Source organism: Myotis brandtii, unplaced genomic scaffold (assembly GCF_000412655.1).
Source record: "Myotis brandtii unplaced genomic scaffold, ASM41265v1 scaffold182, whole genome shotgun sequence".
Taxonomy (NCBI): domain Eukaryota; kingdom Metazoa; phylum Chordata; class Mammalia; order Chiroptera; family Vespertilionidae; genus Myotis; species Myotis brandtii.
This window is the reverse complement of record NW_005356751.1, coordinates 2315560-2337410: the sequence shown is the minus strand read 5'-3', so window position 1 is coordinate 2337410 and position 21851 is coordinate 2315560. Positions and strand designations below refer to the sequence as shown.

Sequence of the window (21851 nt, the reverse complement as noted above, 5' to 3'; positions counted from 1 at the left end):
TCCCGCCCCACCTGCAGTATGCAAATTTAACGGTCATCTTTGTTGGGTTAATTTGCATACTCTTCTGATTGGCTAATGGGTGTAGTGAAGGTACGGTCAGTTAGCATCTTTGTCTTTTATTAGTGTAGATAGATTCTTCTGGGAATTGATTTTTTTCTTTATTGCTTCCCATTTACCCTTTTAAGTTTTTTCTTACTGTTTCCCATCTACTCTAATTTCAAATCCTGGACTTCCTGTCTTCTACTACTTAAAGTTTAGACTTGAAACTCTGATTCTGCAGTTATGGCTATATCTATTCCATGTTATAGAGTGAAGCTAAAGAATATGGGACAGAGCTACAGGTAGGCTAGTGGATGTCACAAAGAAGATGTGAGACAGGGTTTGGACTCGACTTTGAATCCCTGCTGTATTTTGGCATGCCCGATTTAGAGCTCGAATCCAGGTCTCTTAAGGTCTTGTGTTAGTACCATCACTTAGGGCCAGGCTTAGGCATTCCTGAGCATGTTCAGAGTTCGTTTTTTTCTGATCTCATTTACCTGTTCTCTCCCAGATTAATTAATATTGCTTAATACCCACTAGCAATACATTGGGATGTTGTTTACAGTCACCATAGTATTAATACTAATGATAAGTGTGTTGTTAATTTTTTCTACGTGAAAATAATTTTTCATCATGGCATAGTTTGGCTAGGAAGATATGAGTTGCTTGTTAATGGAATTTAGCAGAAGCTAGATGACCATTTGTTAGGAATCTTAGGAAAGGAATTATTGAATAGAACACAGAGGATTGCTTTGAATAATCTCAATTTTGATATTCTCTGATTTTAAGTAATAGCAGTACATAAAAGTAAAAGCAAGTACTTTTCTTTTGTGCCATTTGCTGCTGCTGTGAGCAGTGCCAGCAAAGTCTGTGGCTATGAGATATGTAGACATGGCATGAGAGAGAATAACAAGGAATATAGTACTCTCTTGGAAACTGCATTATGAACATAGGGTAGGAACTCTATTTTTACTTCTTGTGTTAGACATTATCTGTGACAAACGAAGTGCAAGACTTGTGTATGTTTTCCTTTTCATTGTAATGAGGTTTTTGAAATATGAACGGAGCAAGGAGAGGAGTAACAGCATTTACTGTGAATCCCTTCCTCCCCTGCCCCCTTAAAATATTTGGATTATGCTTGCTCATAATATAAAAAAGAAAAGATAAAAAGCTAGAATGTTAAAGAGACTTAATATTAATAAAGACTTTAATATTACTAGCTGTAGTTACCTCTTACTGATTTAAACTTACTGTTGCTTCTTTTCCCAATTTCTAGAGATACGGCTTTTAAAAATGGAATAGGGAATTAAGGAATTTATTTATCTTTCTTGTTTTTTCTGGTTTTAAAAGTAATATGTGCTTGTTACCCCAAAATTCCATAATTAGATAAATATATAATATGGGCAGTTAAAGTCTCTTAACATCTAATCTCCTAGAGAGAACCACTTTTTATAGTTTGGTGGATTGGAATAAAGAAATTAATAATAGCGCTGGCTGGGTAGCTCAGTTGGTGTTGTCCCCATAAGCCAAGGTTGCAGGTTTGATCCCTAGTCAGGGCACATACAAGAATCAACCCATGAATGCAAAAAGAAGTGGAACAAGCAAATCAATGTTTCTCTCTCTCTCTCTCTCTCTCTCTCTACCTCTACCTCCCTTTATCTCTAAAGTCAATAAAAATAAATTTTAAGTGTGCCGAGCCAGCTCAGCCAAGGGTTCGAAAGCTTGAATGAGTGCGGTGAAGGATGAAGAAATGACAAAGAGAATAAGCTGGGTCTAGCTAGGTGGATCTTCCTGTGCCTGGCTGAGGCCACAGAGAGAGATCCAGAGGCAAGCTGAGCCTTTATTTTATAGCCAGAGATAAACAAGGTAGTGGTCACCATAGTTACAATGTTCTTGTCAGTTTCACCTGTTTTGGCAGCACTTGCTACATCTCCCTCAGCCCATTAGCTTCCCAGATCAGCTCTAGGGCGGATCATAAGGTCAAGACTAATTATGCTAAGAGGACTGTGCCCTCTAAGCTGGGACTCGTTTGTGGCTTTGCCAACAGGTCAATCCGAGGCTTAACCCTATAGCTGCGCCCTACATTTAAGAAAAGAAATTAATGAATGTGTATTCCTCTTTTTAGATTAAGGTGATAGCTAATATATTGAAATCATTTGGCCTGTAATCTTTTAAAATTAAATGCCTGAAAATTCAGATGGTTTGTTCAGATTTCATTTTTTATCTTTAGGGAGATTATACGAAGAAAAGCTGTTCTGGCATTATACAAATTCCATCTCATTGCTCCTAATCAAGTACAACATATCCATATTAAGTTTCAGAAAGCACTTTGTGACAGAGATGTTGGGGTCATGGCTGCTTCCTTGCACATATACCATAGGATGATTAAGGTAAGTTGAAAATTTCAGTAGTTGCCATTAGAAAAATATAATTATGGCATAATAAAAAAAAACCTCAGATTTTTCAGTCAAATGCTTAATTTCAATGTTTTATTATTGACTTTTATTTTTTTAAAAATATATTTTTATTGATTTCAGAGAGGAAGGGAGAGGGAGAGATAGAAACATCAATGATGAGAGAGAATCATTGATCGGCTGCCTCCTGTGCGCCCCCTACTGGGGATTAAGCCCGCAACCTCAGTATGTGCCCTTGACCAGAATTGAACCCGGGACCCTTCAGTCCATAGGCTGACGCTCTATCCACTGAGCCAAACCAGCCAGGGCTATTATTGCCTTATAAATAGTAATCTTTGCAAGTTGTTGGTAGCTTTCGTAGTAGGCACATTATAGAATTAGTTTGTTTTTTTTAAATTCTCACCTGAGCATATGCTTTTTTCATTGATTCTAGAGAGGAAAATAGAGGGAGAGACAGAGAGAGAAACATCCATGTGATCGGTTGCCTCCCATATGCACCCTGACCAGGGATTGAACCCATGACCTGGGTATGTGCCCTGACTGGGAATTGAACCTGAGAGCAACCAGTGCTCCAACCATTGAGCAACACCTGCCATGGCAGTTTTTTTTTTTTAATGCCTGAAATTTTTTCATGTTACTGAAGAAGCATAGAAAAATGATAGGTAGGAAAGTGATTGAAATTTTCAGATTTGTGGTTTTTTGTTTTTTTAAAAATATATTTTACTGATTTTTTTACAGAGAGGAAGGGAGAGGGATAGAGAGTTAGAAACATCAATCATCGATCAGCTGCCTCCTGCACACTCCCCACAGGAGATGTGTCCGCAAGCAAGGCACATGCCCTTGACCAGAATCGAACCTGGGACCCTTGAGTCTGCAGGCCGACGCTCTATCCGCTGAGCCAAACCGGTCAGGGCGGATTTGTGGTTTTTTAAGTAGTGATTGTGTTTTATACAACTTTATGTGATGCATAACAGCTTATAGAAATGAGCAGAGCCTGTAGGGGTTTTGCAAGGTAGAGACTAGTGTTGATGCCATACATTGATACGGTATCAGAAAAGCTAGGAGGGTTGAATGGTATGGTAAAAACATTTTCTAATTAGTGACATGGATTTCTACTAATTCAGCCACAGTGAATTGCCTGAAACACTTTATATCTGAAAGTATATATTTGTGAGAGATTTCATGAGTACTTCATAATGAAATGGAATATGCTGTTGAATTCAATTTAAAATTATAGAATTGAAGGTATCTTTAATGCATTGTGTTCTAGAACAATATGATATAAATAGATAGATATTTGATATTGAATCTTATTTTTCCTCTAACATTTACTAAACTTTGAAAGAGCTATTATTTCCTTTAAAAAAAAATGTGTCCTTGATATGTAATAAAATTATGATGACGAATCTAGTGTTCATTTTGAGGAATGTGTATTTAATTCCCCCAGGCCAAGAGATTAGTCAGATATATAATTAAGGTACACTCATTCAGAACCCCAACATACTTAAGTACTGTAGGGCTGATTAGTTTTTAATAGACAGATTCACTGACTTTGGAGGGTTTAAATGTTTGAGTAGTCTTACCTGTGCTCTGTGCTCTTCCACCCAGAACACATTTAGCTCATTTACATGAGAAGACTTTTGCAAAGTTTAGAGATTGCAAACAGGTCTTAATTTTCCTCAAAAGTAGAGATATTACAGCCCTTTTTCAGTATGCCAGTTCTTTTTACCTTTTTATTTATTGCCAGTATTGACTATTAAAAGTTCTATATAAGATGTAATTATAAGAACTTTTGAAATGTGATTATACTGTGTGTGGGAACAAGTAGGGAGTGGTGGAAGCTTTTTGGGGGATGATTCAGCTTTGGATCAGTGGCCAGAGGAGTTTCATCATGGAAGAAATTAATCAGACTGGAACACTTTCATTAAATGTGAACATGGAACTTCTAAGTCAACATGTATTAAGTTAGATTCTATACGGCATTTCAACCAAGTCTATTTTATATGTATTAAGACATTATTATTAACAGAAGGTTTTTTGTTTTTTATTTTTTGGATGTAGGAGAATTCATCTGGATATAAAGATTTGACTGGGAGTTTTGTAACAATTTTGAAGCAAGTAGTTGGAGGAAAGCTCCCAGTAGATTTCAATTACCACAGTGTCCCAGCACCATGGTTACAAATCCAGCTGTTGAGAATACTAAGACTTCTAGGAAAAGACGATCAAAGGTAAACTTAAGTAAATTTGATAATCACCTGGAGGTTTCAAGATAAGCCAGATTCTCCTAATGCTTTGGGTTGGCTTAGTAGTGATAAATAAACCACTTTATAAGAAGTATATAATTCAGGTTGCTGGGATAATCCTGGCTCTCTGCTTATCTAAATCCTACTCATAGTGAAAGGTACCGGTGAAGCTTCATGTCTTCTCTGAAGCTTTCTTAGTCATTCTACTTTAGAGGTTGGGAAACTTTTTTTGTCAAGGGCCAGATAGTAATAAATATTTAGGCTTTGTGAGCTATATGTTGCCTGTTGCAACCACTCAACTCTGCTCTTGTATAGCTCAAAAGCAATCATAGACAGTACACAAATGAGCACAATTAATAAAAAAATCTTTTTATGGACATTAAAACTTGAATCTCATACATTTTATGTGTTGTGAAATGTTACTATTTTGACCCCTCCCCCCCATTTAAAAATGTAAAAACCATTTTTAGCCAGCAGCCATACAAAAATAGATGACCAGCTAAGTGAGCCTTCGGACTATAGCTTGCTGACCCTTGGCTCTAGTTGGATGCTTCACCTTAATTCATTTGTCTGAATACTCCTTTAACCAATAATTTATATTTTATGGGTATCTTACCTATTATATATATTTCAAACTTAAAGAAAAGTTCCAAGAATAGTACAAGGAGCTTTCTTATGCCCTTTATCTAGATTTATTGTTTGCATTTTCTCTCTTTCTGTATGTGCATGTGTGCACACATTATTATCGCTAAAGCCTCACCCATGGATATTTTTTTGTTGTTTTTTTTTTTTAGAGAGAGTGGAAGGGAGGGGGGGAGAGAGAGAGAGAGAGAGAGAGAGAAACATCAATGTGAGAGAGACATCGATTGGTTGCCTCTCACATGCACCCTGACCCAGGCTTGGGATTGAGCCTGCAGCCGAGGTACGTGCCCTTGACCAGAATCAAACCCCAGGGCCAGTGCTCTAACTGCTGAGCCAATCCAGGTAGGGCACACATTCTTTTCATTTTTTTCTGAACTATTTGAGAGCAAGTCCAACTAGATTTTAGTTCCCTTGAGAGTAAGGACCATGTCTTGAGTCCCTGAAGAGTTTCAGTGTTTTGACTTTATGAGATTCGGTTCTCTTTTATGCAGTAGGATTCATTTACATTCTGATTCTTAGCCTATCTTTACGAAGGGATTGTCCTCGAGGATGTCACTCCTTGTAATGCCTTGTCAGCATCCATTTGCCCTTTGCACTCCTGATAAGTGCTAACTGGGCTATATCACTCTTGGTGTATTGCTATTTTACTTTTTTCTGTGTTTATGAATCTCAACCCTGATTGAAACTAGGGAATCTCATGGAGCAGACACACATGAAAAATGTTTGTCCTAAATACATATTATTTTATGTAACCCAACCTATCTTGTTGTGGAGCTCTAGTTGGAGTTCACTGGAATTCTCTTTTAAAACCACAAATTTCATAGTAATGCACCCAGGCCTTACTGGTCTAAAAAGATTTAATGCCATCATATGCTGTCAGGAAGGAACTTTGAGGCTTTTAGTGAATTTACTAAATGTAGTAACTCATCATCTTCCCTTTCTTTCATGGATGAATTTGGAGCAAACATACAAAGATGACTAAGAGCGCTTACCTTCAAAGGGCTCAGTTGAATAGAAATTAGGCACAATTAAAGTGACTAAAGATGGGAACTCTTACAATGTTGTGGAACATTAAAATGTTTTCTCCTTTGTTGTTCCAACTCTAATGAGATTTTATGTTAACATAAACCTTATATTTCTTAAGAAATGATTAACCCAGTGTGGCAAAGAAAAAATGTTATGTTATAACAGATTCTAATGTATTTAATTGAAAGAAATAATTTAGTAATTATTTATTGATGGGTTTTTATATCTATTGTTTGAGTATTTTCTTGTGTTTTACAGCATTTTGCTTCTTAGGTTATTTATATTTAGCTTGATCATGTCTGCAAATGTTTCTACATTTCATGTGGTTAAATATGATTTATGCCAGATATTGGCTTTTATAATTAAGAAACTAGATTGTAATCCAGGTGAAGAATTACTAAATTGGGGCGGGGGGAGAGAATTTGGTTATTCTCTATATGGTTATTTTCTCTGGAAGAAATGCTTACACAGTAAAATGAAGGATTTTAGAAAATGGTTATGGATTCTCACTGGATATTTATACTTTGATCAAGGTGGAATCAAAGTACACACACTTCAGATTGAATTTGATAGTTGTGTATTGGAGAAAAAGAAGAAATTTTTGATAAAGATACAAATGATTAAGTAATTTGTGTAGCCCCAGATTATTTTGATGTTTTTGCTTGTTTGCTTTACAGTGTACTTTCTCTGTAAGACTACTATGTGCATGCTAGGTTGAAGTAGTTTTTATTTCAGTTAGTAGTTTTTGAATTTGTAAAACTTACAAAAATACCAGCTGAGAAGCCATAGTTTTCACATTGGCATCTTGTAGAGGACTTTTCTAGGCAGGAGGATGAGTGCTAGGACTCTGTAAAGTACTGCATTTCCTACAGCATCTACCTCCACCCAGTTATCGCAACAGTAATCAGTGATCATAATGGCATAGGAATGGACAAATTTGTTAATTTTCTTTATATTTAACACAAATGAAAGCTAAAGTTTTCTTTCTGAAGAACTCAATGCTGCTCATAGACTAGTGTTTGAATATTTTAAAAAATTATGTGGTTTAAATACAGAAAATGTACTGTCTGGAATAATCTGGATCTGTGAGGTATTACTGTAGTAACTTGAAACAGGTAGAAATATTTTATTATAAAGAAAACTATAAAAGATAGTGTGTTCAACCAAACAAAAGCCTGACTTGTAAGCTAGGTACAGGTTTAGGAAAGAGTTGATTGACATGTTTATCTTCATTGACTAGTCAACTTCAATAAAGCAGGAAGTTAAACTCATGAGAAAGAACAAATGGAATTTTTAAAAAGTGACATTCCCATAGCTTCAAAAAATGAATTTTTTTCAGTTCTTTTCTGTAGATCCTCAGTTTTAAAGAGGGAGAAGTTTGAAAAACTATGTTTTATTGGGTTATAATACTATAATTTTACTGCAAATAAAATATCTTTTAAACAGGACAAGTGAATTAATGTATGATGTTCTTGATGAATCCTTACGAAGAGCCGAGTTAAATCACAATGTCACATATGGTAGGTAACATGTGAATGCTACTCTAACGACTAACAGTATTTTTCAGTATTATAGCTGAATCTGTGTTAGAATACTACAAATTCCAATAGAATTTTATGTCAATTTTTAAGGTGATTCTTTGGGTCATTATTTTTCTTTCTTTTTTTTTTAAAAAAAAGTTGATTCTTTGGGTCATTATTTTTCTTTCTTTTTTTTTTTTAAAAAAGTCTATTTTTATTGATTTCAGAGAGGGTAAGGGAGAGAGAGATAGAAACATCAATGATGAGAGAGAATCATTGATTGGCTGCCTCCTGCATGCCCCACACTGAGGATTGAGCTCGCAACTCGGGCATGCGCCCTGACTGGGAATCAAACTGTGACCTCCTGGTTCATAGGTCGATGCTCAACCACTGAGCAACACTAGCCGGGTGGGTTATTATTTTTCAATGGAAGCATTGAATAACTAGTGGAAATTATTTGAAATTATGGCATTATTATTATTTTTTAAATATATCTTTATTGATTTCAGACAAGAAGGGAGAGGGAGAGAGAGAGAGATTGAAGTATGATGAGAGAGAGAATCATTGATCGGCTGCTCCCCGCACGCCCCCCACTGGGGATCGAGCCCACAACCCGGGCATGTGCCCTTGGCTGGAATCAAACCCGGGATCCTTCAGTCTGCAGGCCGACACCCTATCCACTGAGCCAAACTGGCTAGGGCTATGGCATTATTTTAAATGTTGACCTAAATTCATTTTTATATTTGTCTCTCTTTTAAGACTTTATTTTTTAAGAGAAATTATCTTTTTATTGAAAATACTCATCAACTTAGTAGACCTGTTCTATATTTAATAGGAAAGTTCTTAAATACATCAATTAGTCAACTAGTTGTGAAATATTTTTAAAATTTCTGTATTTTGTCAGGCCTTGTGCAAGATATTTGGAATACAGCTGTGAATAAAACAGTGTTATCATTTAGCTCACTTACTAGAAAGGGCCAGGTGCTGTAAATGTTATAAAGGAGAATTACAGGGTGCTGTGGGAGAATACAGCAGCTAGTCTTAGGTGAGGGGGAGAACAGGGAAAGTTTTTATGAAAAAGTGATATTTAAGAACACAACTGAAGTATGAGTAGGATATAGATAATATATATGTGTGTGTGTGTGTGTGTGTATATGTATGGAATAATAACACTATTTTGTGAAGAGACAGTAGCTCTTTATATATATTTTATGTAATCTGAAAAGGTAATTTAGTGATAGGAGACAAGTTTGAGGGGAGAAGGGGGGAGAACTCAGAAAGGTAACCAAAAACACTTCCAATCGTAATAGCCAGAGGGAGGAACTATTAGTTCTCTATTGATCAATGTGAGAAAGCTGGGTGAAGAAATTGGGATATTTAAAAGATAGATATGAAACAGTTTGAATTTGCATGCCATGCAGAAGGGTAGCAGAGAGGCATTGAGAGGTATTAACTCAAATGAGAAGTCATTTCTTAATCTGGTGAAGTACCATGAAGATGGGGATGAAGAGTGTTGCTCTTTCTTTCAGACAATGATAAACTGTTGATCTTTAAGAATAATGGTTATAGAAGTGTAGGGTAGAGGGCAGAAATTGAACTAGTTTAATTGAAGTAAAAGATTGACAAAGATGCAGTAGGAATAAGGAGAAAGGTTTGCGTGCGTAAGACTCATGCAGGAAAAATAATGCAAGTGGTAGTGAATTGGGATAGTAAATTTAAGAGGATAGAGTTAGGTTTTGCATGTATAAATGGTGATTAAAGTCAGTAAGAGTGGTTTATTCATTTGTTCAACCTGTATTTATTGAATGCCTACAAAACAAAACAAAACAAAACCTTGATTTGTAAACTAGGTACAGATTGAGGAAAGAATTAATTGACTTATATTTCTCCATGCTCAGTATGGGAGATTAAAGGAAGAATAAGGTAGACACAGCCCCTGCACTTATGAGTATATAGTATAATGAACAGTTGACATTACAGTGGTCGGCAAACTCATTAGTCAACAGAGCCAAATATCAACAGTACAACGATTGAAATTTCTTTTGAGAGCCAAATTTTTTAAACTTAAACTATATAGGTAGGTACATTGTTATTGACTTAATTAGAGTACTCCTAAGGCTTAGGAAGAGCCACACTCAAGGGGCCAAAGAGCCGCATGTGGCTCGAGAGCCGCAGTTTGCCGACCACGGATCCAGGATCCTGCTATGTAATGAGAAGACGAAGGGCCCAGAGGTAAGGATGACCCTTACCGAGGCAGGTGGTTTGGCTAGGAGCTGTCAGAAGATCCAGAGAAGTGTCAGAGTCTTTTCAGGCAGCTAAAGGAAGTTAAAAAGCTTTCCTGAGATATAATCAGTCATTGTCTAGGGTAAAAGTTTTAAAGGCTCTCCAGGAATTCTGTTTAAAATTAGTTAAGAATTTATTTTGCTCAGTGAATAGAGTGTCGGCCTGCGGACTGAAAGGTCCCGGGTTCGATTCCGGTCAAGGGCATGTACCTAGGTTGCGGGCACATCCCCAGTAGGAGATGTGCAGGAGGCAGCTGATCGATGTTTCTCTCTCATTGATGTTTCTGACTCTCTATCTCTCTCCTTTCCTCTCTGTAAAAAATCAATAAAAAAATATATTAAAAAAAAGTTTAAAAAAAAAAAGAATTTATTTTTCTTGAAGAAAGCCCATTTTTTTAATAATCGCATTTCAGCTTAATGTTTTTATTTTTTTGAATAGGTAATATATGCACATGGTTCAAAATTCAAAAAGTACAAAAGGGTATTCAGTGAACAGTAAGTGTCCCTTCAATCCTTATCACCCACCACCCAGTTCCCCTTTCTGGAGATAACCGCTATTACCTGTTCCTTTTGATTTGGAGAATACTGTATACCTGATGAGATATTTTTTAATGTTTTCCACTGGGACACCCTTCTCTTTTTAAAAAAAAATATATTTTATTGATTTTTTACAGAGAAGAAGGGAGAGGGATAGAGAGCTAGAAACATCGATGAGAGAGAAACATCAATCAGCTGCCTCCTGCATACTCCCCACTGGGCATGTGCCCGCAACCAAGGCACGTGCTCTCGACCGGAATCGAACCTGGGACCCTTGTGTCCTCAGACCGAAGCTCTATCCACTGAGCCAAACCGGCTAGGGCGGGACACCCTTCTCTTATTAAGATTGCTGGAACCAGCCAACACCAACAGTTTGCTTCTTTGTAGGCTGTCAGTCCAGCATATCACCTTCTACAGAAACCTTACGGTTTCGGTTGTTTTGTTTATTTCTATCATTATGCTTTTTATTCCATATTTATATTAATATAGTTTATAGCTAACATGGGTTTTATCAATAGTACTCTCTAGTAATTCTAATATAAATATTTGATTGCTTAAGAATGTGAATTTTAAATTATAAACTTCATAAGGGAAGGGACTGTGTCTGTCTTACTCTTCAGCATATCCCAGTATCTGGCACTGGATTGATCAATGAGTAATATGTTTTAACTGAATGTAAGGAAGAGGAAGTTATTTTACTTTTATTGGTTATCTGTTTGAGTTTCAGTCTTGATATTTTCTAAACCATATTTTTGTGAAAGTTCCATTATTATAAATAATGGAAGATATAACTTACTTATGAAAGCATAATACCAGTATAAGACAGAATGTAGAGGGATGGTACTGGGAGTCAGTATTGCAAGAGTTCAGAGGTGATGGAGATCATGGGGCTTTATTAATGTAACTAGAGGCCTTTTGCACATAATTCCTGCAAGGGCCTTGGCCCCAGCCCCCGCCTGTCATGGCCGCGGCTGGGGGCCTCTTGCCACCTCTGCTGCGGCTCCCGCCTGCTGCAGCTTTGGAAGGAAGGACGTCTGGTCTAATTGGCATATTACGCTTTTATTATTATAGATAGGACCCTGAAAGGTAGGTAGGATTTAGGTAGCCAGAGGGATGTTGAAGGGAATTCTAGGAAGAAGGAACATGAGAAATGGTGCAGAACTGGAGATATTTAATACACTTTCAGGGAACACTGACTTGCTAACCTGAATGGACAGCTCATTGTGGGAGCAGGGGAAAGGCCATGTTGTGGAGGTCTCTTCATGGTAGCCAAATGAGTTTGGACTAGTAAATCTGGAGGTATGGAAGATTTTTGGGCAGGGTACTGATAAGATGAGAATGACATTTTTAGTAGACTGGTAAATTGGGAGAATTATATAAAATGGAGTACAAGATACAGAACCATCAGGAGTAGATATAAGTACCTTTCCCTGTTTTTCACCATAAGTATACCTACAAACCCTGGACATCATATGTAAAATAAACATAAGACTCTGAAAGGTGGAGAAATGAAGGTAGACAGGTTAGGGACCTTGGTACACAAGGAATAACACCATGGTGAGTATTAGGTTTTCTTTTTGCCTCCCATACCCCAGACAGCAACCTGGAAATGCCAACAGGTGCAGACAGAACACCCCAAGAAGAAAAGGACAAGCTAGCGAGATAGAAACATTTAGAGAATAGCCCAGCCGTGGGCAAACTAAGGCCCACGGGCCGGATCCGGCCCGTTTGAAATGAATAAAACTAAAAAAAAAAAAGACCGTACCCTTTTATGTAATGATGTTTACTTTGAATTTATATTAGTTCACACAAACACTCCATCCATGCTTTTGTTCCGGCCCTCTGGTCCAGTTTAAGAACCCATTGTGGCCCTCGAGTCAAAAAGTTTGCCCACCCCTGGAATAGCCCCTCTATCCTAACCAAGCACCACACAGGAAAACTGTGGGTCCACCAACTGCAGCAAAGGCTTAGAGGAGAGCTGAGATTTCCACCCTCACCAGGTGTAAGGAGTTGCCCCAATCCTCCCACTGGGCTGGTGGCAGGGAAGCCCAGGAGTGGAGTAGGAATTTCATTTCTGCCAGATGTTAATGGGGGCACCCCTCTTCATTATCAGTGGAGATAATGTGGGAAGCCTGAATTTTGCTTTATCCAGGAGTAGGGAGGAGCAAGGTACCCCTCCCTCCCTTTGCTGGGCTGGTGTTAGAGGAAGCTAGTGAAGGCCACCCCCTCAATGTCAGTGGAGGCAACATAGGGAGCAGTAATGAAGTACCCCTTCCTCTCCCAGGCAGGGTAGTGTTAGCAGCTACTCGCACCTCCCACCCAGAATGTATCACGATTCCCTCCTCTGAAAGTGTCATAGAGGCAGCGTGGAAAACCTGGGCTCCATTGGGTGGTACCCCATCTCCCTGCCAGAGTGGTGTCAGTAGACAGAGACATAACTTAATTAAAAAGAAAGTAACGTCATCTGAAGGATAAGGTACCAGTAGAACTTCTTCAAATGTTGTGCATATTCCAACCCAACATATCTATGATAAATTCACAATGTCATGGATGTTAGAAAGCTATTAATTTTTAATTTGGTAATTTTCACTTGATGATATTTTGGTTAGGACCTGGGTAAATAAAGAGTAAATAAAGCTCCAAGATATGTTTTTTATGTTTAGAAATCTTCAGAAGCACATTTATCTTAACCATTGTGGAAAGAAGACCATTTTTATGAACTTACTAGTGGCCCAGTGCACGAAATTCATGCACCCGGGGTGGTGGTGTGTCCCTCATCCCAGTGTGCACCCTTTCCAATCTTGGACCCTTCTGGGGATGTCCAACTGCCCTGCGGGATCGGGCCTAAACCGGCAGTCGGACATTCCTCTCACAATCTGGGACCGGTGGACCTCTGGCCCGGCGGCCTCCGGGCTGGGCGGTGCCGTGGGCCTGCACACGCCCCCGCTGGTGGCCGCTTCCGCCAAGGGCCGCTCCCGGGCCAGGCAGCGCAGTGTGCCTGCTCACGACCCCTGGCCGGGCGGCCTTTGGGCTGGGTGGTGCTGCAGGCCCATGCGCGCCCCCACCGGTGGCCACTTCTGCCAGGGGCCACTCCCGGGCCATGCCTGACCAGTTGTGACTATTAAGCGCCTGACTGGTCGTGACTGCTAAGGCGTCTGGGCTAATTAGCATATTCCTCTACTATTATATAGGATATTCAGATTTTGTAGAGTTGGAGAATAAAAGGACTTACTTCTAGGTGGGAAAATAATTAAACACCTATTCATTTTCAGCTCATTTACACCTAAGTTGACTAGTAAATGCAGTTTTTGAATTATTAATTTTACCTATACTAGCTTTCTAGAAATCCTATGAGCATCTATATATAAAAGTTTAGATTTCAGATGAGTAACAAGAAGTTTTTGTAGTAAAATAGAGTTCTGAATGGCAGGAATCCAATAAGAAGAAATGCCAATTATGATAGAAAATGGAGCATCATCATTTAAAAAAAAATATTTTATTGATTTTTTACAGAGAAGAAGGGAGAGAGATAGAGAGTTAGAAACATCGATGAGAGAGAAACATGGATCTGCTGCCTCCTGCACACCCCCTACTGGGGATGTGCCCGCAACCAAGGTACATGCCCTTGACCGGAATCGAACCTGGGACCTTTCAGTCCACAGGCCAATGCTCTATCCACTGAGCCAAACCAGTCAGGGCAGAGCATCATCATTTTTAATCTTGCTCAGGGCTGTCACATTATTAGTTCAGGGTTTGTTAAATATTTTAGGCTTCATAAGTCACATACGTTTCTGTCACATATTTTCCTTTGTGTGTGTGTGTGTTGTTTTTTTTTACAACCTTTAAAAGTGTAATTAGAGCCAGGCTGGAATGGCTCAATGGTTGAACGTCGACCTATGAACCAGGAGGTCACAGTTTGATTCCCTGTCAAGGCACATACCTGGGTTGCAGGCTTGATCCCCAGTGTGGGGTGTGCGGGAGGCAACCGATCAGTGATGTTTCTCTCTCATCATTGATGTTTTTCTCTCTCTCCCTCTCCCTTCCTCTCTGAAATAAATAAAAATATTAAAAATAAAGTGTAATTATACACTTGAAAGTAATATAATGTTATATGTCAATTATGTCTCAATTAAAAAATGTAAAAAACATTCTTAGTTCACAGGCTTACAAAAATAGGCTGAGGGTAGCTGGTTAAGACTCTGTAGTTCATAAAGTTGTAAAGTCCACTTTTTCATAGCACAGAGTAGACATTTTATAGTGAGGCATCCGACTATGTAAAGTATCTTTTTAAGTTAACTTACTTTGTAGGTTTTTCTTTAATTAAAGAAAAAAAAGTTTGACCTTTTTTTCCTCCTGTTTTTTTTTTTTTTATCCTTACCTGAGAATATTTTTATTGATTTTAGAGAGGGGGGGAGAGACAGAGATAGAGACAGGCATCAGTGTGAGAGAGAAACATTGATTGGTTGCTTCTCCTATGCAGCCCGATCTGGGACTGAACCCGCAACCTAGGTATGTGCCCTTACCCAGAATTGAACCCGCGATCTTTTTGGTGTTTGGGACGACACTCCAACCAGCCGAGCCACCTGGCCAGGGCAAGTCAGTTCCCTTCTTTTTATTTTTTTAAAGTCAGTTTTCTTCTTAATTAGCACTTTATATTTCTGATTTCTCCTTCTATAGAAAGGGTTTATATAAAGTTTTTTACACAGTATTTATGTGTGCCTCAATTGATAGGCAAGTATAAAAAATAGCTAGTTGAATATTCAGAATCTATCATGCATGCAAAAAAGTGTCCGATTGTTATGTTTTAAACTTTTGGAAATAGAGAAGGAGTGATTCTGTCAGGGACACTTGATATGCTTCAACTTGCATTAGAACTGTTTTTAAGGCTGCAGAATCTGTCTCACTTCTCATGCTATGATTGCAATAGGCCATGCAGGACTTAGTGGTGCCTACTTGATTCTTCTTTACCGTGGCAAAGCTCCAGCCCCACAACTAATGCTCTTTAAAAGAGTTTGAAAAAAATGTTAGTGTCACTTTGATCACCTGTCATAGTTATCAGATCTTTGACTATATAAGGAAATCATATTGAACACTATCAAAGTGTTCAATAGATTGTTTTATGTTCTTTGTGGTTAATTTTTAAAGAAGTGATTTGAAGATTTTTGAGCAGCGACTCTACTTTGAAATAAATGCTAAAGTATCCCAAAATGATTATATTGAAATAAATCACATATAGAGTTTTTGTATAGAAGTGGTAGAAACTGCCTGAAAAGAAATTATTTTAAATAAGTAAATTATTTTAATAAATTATTTTAAAGCATTCAAATAGAAATATCTATTTATATAGGAACAATGAAAACGTTACCTATGTGTCATTGGACTGTGAGCTCCCTGAGGGAAGGGTTTTTTCTGTTCTGTTCACTGCTGTATCCGTACTACTAGAACAATGTCTGGCGCATAGGGGTGTTCAGTAAATAGTTGTTGCATGAATGAATGCATTATTTTTATCTGTTACTATACATAATTCTCTTTAAATTGTACTCTGTTAACATAATCTTAAAAACTGTGTAAGTCTGAAAACAGTAACGTTTATATCTTTGAAAATTTTCCAAAAAGATTTTTGACTACAACTGGCCTTCTAATTAGTTTGCTTTGTTATGAGTTCCACACAAATATTTTCTTTCATTATGCCTTAACATGATCCCTGACATTTTTATGTTTTCTTTCTCTAGCCATTCTGTTTGAATGTGTGCATACAGTCTATTCTGTTTATCCCAAATCAGAATTACTTGAGAAGGCTGCCAAGTGCATTGGAAAATTTGTCCTGTCACCTAAAATAAATCTCAAATATTTAGGTAAGATGATTGGTTCTTTTCACAAAAATTACAAAGAGAGCTTTTGAAATTTGCTGGGTATTTGTTGCAAGTCACTTCATATAATGCGATTTTTGCTTTTAGGACTGAAGGCTCTTACCTATGTTATCCAACAGGATCCCACTCTGGCTCTTCAACACCAGATGACAATAATTGAATGCTTAGACCATCCTGATCCCATTATTAAAAGAGAGGTAAACTGATATTTTGAATTATGTATGTGAAAGTATTACAATTTTAAAACTTTTTGTTACCATTATGGAGAGAAATTAAAGTGGTGGGCAGTGTGTGTGTGTGTGTGTGTGTGTGTGTGTATGTATTTTAACTTTTGAGAGCATTTTATTCTTTCTGCTAAATTTAAGGAACTTTTCTAAAAACTTCTTGTGTTAGTATCCACAGGAATGATTTTAAATTATGAGTTGGAGAAATTAGGTCCAATTACCTGTATAGATTCATTAACATCTTTTTGGTCCAAGATATTATATCAATAGGAGACCTGCATTTTATTCCCAGTTTTTTTATTAGTACAATTTTAAGATATATTATATCATGATTAATAATCTTTCATTGTTCTCTATAATATTTGTAAAATGGGATAATGCATTCCCTATTACATATGTAGGAATGTGTGAAACATTCCTAAAATGATGTTAACTTCTTGGAAGGAAAGGTGTATTATTTGCTTAATTTTCTTCAACTTTTTCCTTTTATAAAATTGCTTGGGTGTCTATATAAATATTTCTGTTAATTCTCATGTAGAGAATTTCTGATTTTAAAAGTACCAAAGATAAAAAGAGCCACTAAACTTGTAAGTCACTTAAAAGCAATGAGTTAAAAATAGTTATTGAGAGAACATTGTATTGCATTAAGCAATTGTAATTTAAAAAAAATATTATTAATTTTAAAAGGTACTGTGTTTGAAACAAAACTATTCTTATTATTTATGTATTTATCCTTACCCGAGGATATTTTTTTCATTGATCCTTAGAAAGAGAGTGGAAGGGAGGGAGGAGGAGAGAGAAAGAGAAAGAGAGAGAAATATCTATGTGAGAGAGACACATCAATTGGTTGCCTCCCACACACATCCCGTCCCAGACCAGGGATCAAGCCTGCAACTGAGGTACGTGCCCTTGACTGGAATTGAACCTGAGACCCTTCAGTCCGTGGGCCAATGCTCTAGCCACTGAACCAAACCAGCTAGGGCCATAATTCATTTTTTTAACAGTCATTTTATTTTTCTTAAGTTCTATTTATTTCTAATAGTTACCATTATTAAGTTCTGTGCATTTTTTGCACACCTATTAAATGGCCTGCTCAGGAGATCTACATAAAAGTGGAAGAATCAACCATGTTATAAACATATGTTACTGTATTTATTGGTGTTATCATGCATAGTTTTTAATACTATTTTTATTTCTCTTCCTTAAATAGACACTGGAACTTCTTTACAGAATTACTAATGCACAGAATATAACAGTGATTGTCCAGAAAATGCTTGAATATTTACATCAGAGCAAAGAAGAGTATATTATCGTCAATTTGGTTGGCAAAATAGCTGAGCTGGCTGAAAAATATCCTTTGTTTGAACCATAATCATACAATGCCTTTAGTTACACAGTGGTTTAAAATGATTGCTATGGACATGTTCACTTGCAAGTTGAGTTCAGAGACCCAGCAATAATTTCCATTCCTGATATTTAAGCCTCTCTGGTCAAAAATAGGGATTTGTGTAGACTTCTTAGGGGATGGCTTTTTTTCTGGCTCTTTTCATTCAGTTGGTCAGTATTATGAGCAAGAAGATACAGGAACCTCTGCCTGATTTCTCTATCAGTCCCTCCTTGTCTTTGACTTTACTTCCTGCTCAGCTTATTTTCTGAGTAAAAGTTCTTGTTGTTGTTTTTAGGGGTGTGTGGGTTGGGTGGAGGGATCAGGATGCTAACATTTATCCAACTGCAGGGGTTGGCAAAAGTAGGTTTACATTGTATGGAAAATAATACAATAATTAATGAATAATAATACTCTGTTTTGCATACTTACAACTGTAAATCTACTTTTGCTCACCCCTGTATTGTTTATATTAGAAATTGTCATAATAAAGCAGTTGGGAACTCCATTCACATGTTACTTTTCTTCACATTAGTTTTTTAAAAGTCAGAGGAACTTCTACTGGTCAAGACTTAATGCTTAAGACAACATAAATTGCCCTGACTGGTTTGGCTCAGTGTATAGAGTGTTGGCCTGCGGACTAAAGGGTCCCAGGTTTGATTCCAGTCAAGGGCATGTACCTTGGTTGCGGGCACATCTCCAATAGGGGGTGTGCAGGAAGCAGCTGATCAATGTTTCTCTCTCATTGATGTTTCTAACTCTCTATCCCTCTCCCTTCCTCTCTGTAAAAAATCAATAAAATATATATTTTTTTAAAAAAAGACAACATAAATTTATTATCTCATAGTTTCTGTGGGTCAGGAGTATAGGCATGGCTTAGCTGGATTCTCTGCTTAGGGCCTCTTAGGATTGCATTCTCTTTAAGATGTCTGTTGTTAAAGCTAAGGAAGAATGAATGAATAATGTTAATTAAATTATTTTGGAAATTGCTTAAATCCTAGCCAGTGCTCTAGGTTTGGCCAGCAAAATGATAAAATGTTAGAACTGAAGAGAAGCAGATTAGATAGGAGGTTAAACAACTTGTTCAAGTAGATACATCACAACATTCAGTCTCTTTGGAGTGTATATTATTTTCCATTATGTATTGTCCGTAATTCGCTGTAACATTTCTTTCAATTACTTTACATTTATTTATTGGATGCCTGTTATGTACAAGGCAGAGTGCTAGGTAAAGCAACATGAACTAGTTTTTAAAGTTTATTAAATAAGATTTATTGAGCACCTATTTTACATAAAACTGGAATATAGAACAATTTATTGGCAGAGATTAAAGGTAAAAATGCCAAACTAGGATGAATTGGTTGTTTTTAAAAGGTTGATGCAGAAATATAGTTTTAATAAGTGGCATTTGAAGTGTACTTGTTCTTAACACTGTGGACACATATGCTCCTGATAATGCATGGTTTATTCAGACAATGAATGCTGTGTTTTCAGTAGGAGGAGATGTGATGAATCCTGATATTCCCAATAACTTCCTGAGACTGCTAGCGGAAGGTTAGTAAACAATTGCATTCTGTAAAGACTTTTAAATTAAAGGTTTTTACTACAGAGCCCTTAGAGTTTAATGAAAATTAAAATGATGTATCAATTTCTTGGTAGGTTTTGATGATGAAACAGAAGATCAACAATTAAGACTTTATGCAGTTCAGTCTTATCTCACTTTACTAGATGTGGAAAATGTGTTCTATCCACAGAGATTTCTTCAAGTTATGAGTTGGGTGAGCAAAGTACATTCAATCATAAATGTTTATAAAATTATATTTTTATAAAAGCAAATGCTAACAATATATTTCCTTCAGAAATCATTCAGTTTTACTCAGCTAACTCCTTCAGCTGTCAATTCCCCCCTCTCTCCCCAGTGGCCAGCTACCTTCTGTCACTTAACTATTTACTTATCTGCTCATTCTCCCCGCTATCTCACATGTCTAGTCTTTTAAATATGGGTATTTGTTTAGATTTCTCTGTCTACAACACATTTGTTGTGTTTCCTTTGTGAATCTATATTTGAATGTGTGAATACTTATGTAATGATGACATATTAGTTAACAATGGCTGTAAAATAATGTTACCACAGACTTAATGCTTAAAACAACATACATCTGTTATCTCATAGTTTCTGTGGGTTAGGAGTATAGGCATGGCTTAGCTGGATCTCTGCTTAGGGCCTCTTAGGGTTACAGTCAAGGTATTGGCTGGGGCTCCTGTCACATCTGACATTTGACTGGTAAAGAGTCCACTTCCAAGCTCAGAAATCAGTTTCTTCGGCTGTAAAACTGAGGGTTTGAGGTTTATACTGTCAATTGTAGGCTCCTAGAATGACCTTTAGTTTCCTGCCATGTGAGCTTCCCAACATGACTGTTTGCTTCATGAAAGCCAGCAAAGGAAATCATCTCTTTGTAAGATGAAAGTCACAATTTTATGTAATTTAATCATATACAATCACATATATCCCGTCATCTTTGTGTATTCCTTCTATGCATGTGGGTAAGTGTTTATAGGGGAGATTTGGAGAAGTGCAACTTTTGGGTCATAGGATATGCACATTTTAATATTTTATAGTTTTGCCAAAACTTAGCATGTTAACTTAAATTTTATCTAGACTTTTATTTAAGAATTTTAATTTTCTTATCTGTGGGAAAGTTGAAAGACTAGTAATAACAAGTACCACTATACTTTTTTTCTAGATTCCCAGTTATTATTATGGGATGTGCCCGCAACCCAGGTAACATGCCCCTGACCGGAATCGAACCCGGGACCTCTCATTCCGCAGGCCGACGCTCCATCCACTGAGCCAAACCGGTTTCGGCTATTATTTTATTTTTTAAAATGATTGATTTCAGAGAGAAGAAGAGAGAGGGGGATAGAAACATCAGCAATGAGAGAGAATCATTGATCAGCTGCCTCCTGCACGATCCCTACTGGGGATTGAACCTGAAACCCAGGCATTTGCCCTGACAGGGAATTGAATTATGACCTCCTGGTTCATGGGTTGATGCTCATCCACTGAGCCACACTGGCTGGGCATCCCAGTTATTATTTTTAATCATCTTCGCTTTATTCTATCAACACCTATATCTATATCTAGATCTATCTCTATACAGTTTGTTTTACTGGACCATTTAAAATTGAGTTGCAGACATAATGACACTTGACCCATAAAAAATTGAACATGAATCTCGTAAGAATGACATTATTCTAGATAATGATAAAACCATTATTATACCTAAGAAATATTAATTTATTAATATCACCTAAGATACAGTTTATATTCAGATTTATTCAGTTGTCAAAAAAAAATAAGTCTCCTTAAGGCTGTTTTTCTGCTCTTCCCAATCCTAGATCCAGTAAGGGTTTGCAAATTCTATTTATTTATATCCTTTTAGCCTTTTAAGAATTTTATAATGAGCCTCAGTTTCTTTTTGTTTTCCTGACATTGATTTTTTTCGATGAATACTATTGAGTTGTAGAATGTCCAACATTTCTGAATTTCTCTGATTATTTCTGGTTCTGTTAAACATTTTTAGCAAGACTTCTACATTGGCAATCATATGTACTTTCTACTGCATCATATCAGGATGCATATAATTTCAATTCCTTCAGTTATCGGTGA

General features: G+C 37.1%; 1 protein-coding gene across 4 annotated transcripts in view; it reads left to right on the top strand.

Annotated features, from left to right (window-relative positions):
- The window catches only part of AP4E1 (adaptor-related protein complex 4, epsilon 1 subunit), a 66980-nt gene that overhangs the window by 19574 nt on the left and 25555 nt on the right, over positions 1-21851 (top strand). For 3 of the 4 annotated variants that reach the window (XM_005863937.2, XM_005863938.2, XM_014537796.1), the window contains 8 exons: positions 2270-2429; positions 4515-4681; positions 7811-7884; positions 16436-16558; positions 16661-16770; positions 18008-18147; positions 19623-19735; positions 19841-19959. In XM_005863937.2, coding sequence (XP_005863999.1) covers positions 2270-2429; positions 4515-4681; positions 7811-7884; positions 16436-16558; positions 16661-16770; positions 18008-18147; positions 19623-19735; positions 19841-19959 — 1006 coding nt within the window. The remainder of the gene's footprint in view (positions 1-2269; positions 2430-4514; positions 4682-7810; positions 7885-16435; positions 16559-16660; positions 16771-18007; positions 18148-19622; positions 19736-19840; positions 19960-21851) is intronic. The other variant, XM_014537797.1, reaches the window with a different exon arrangement.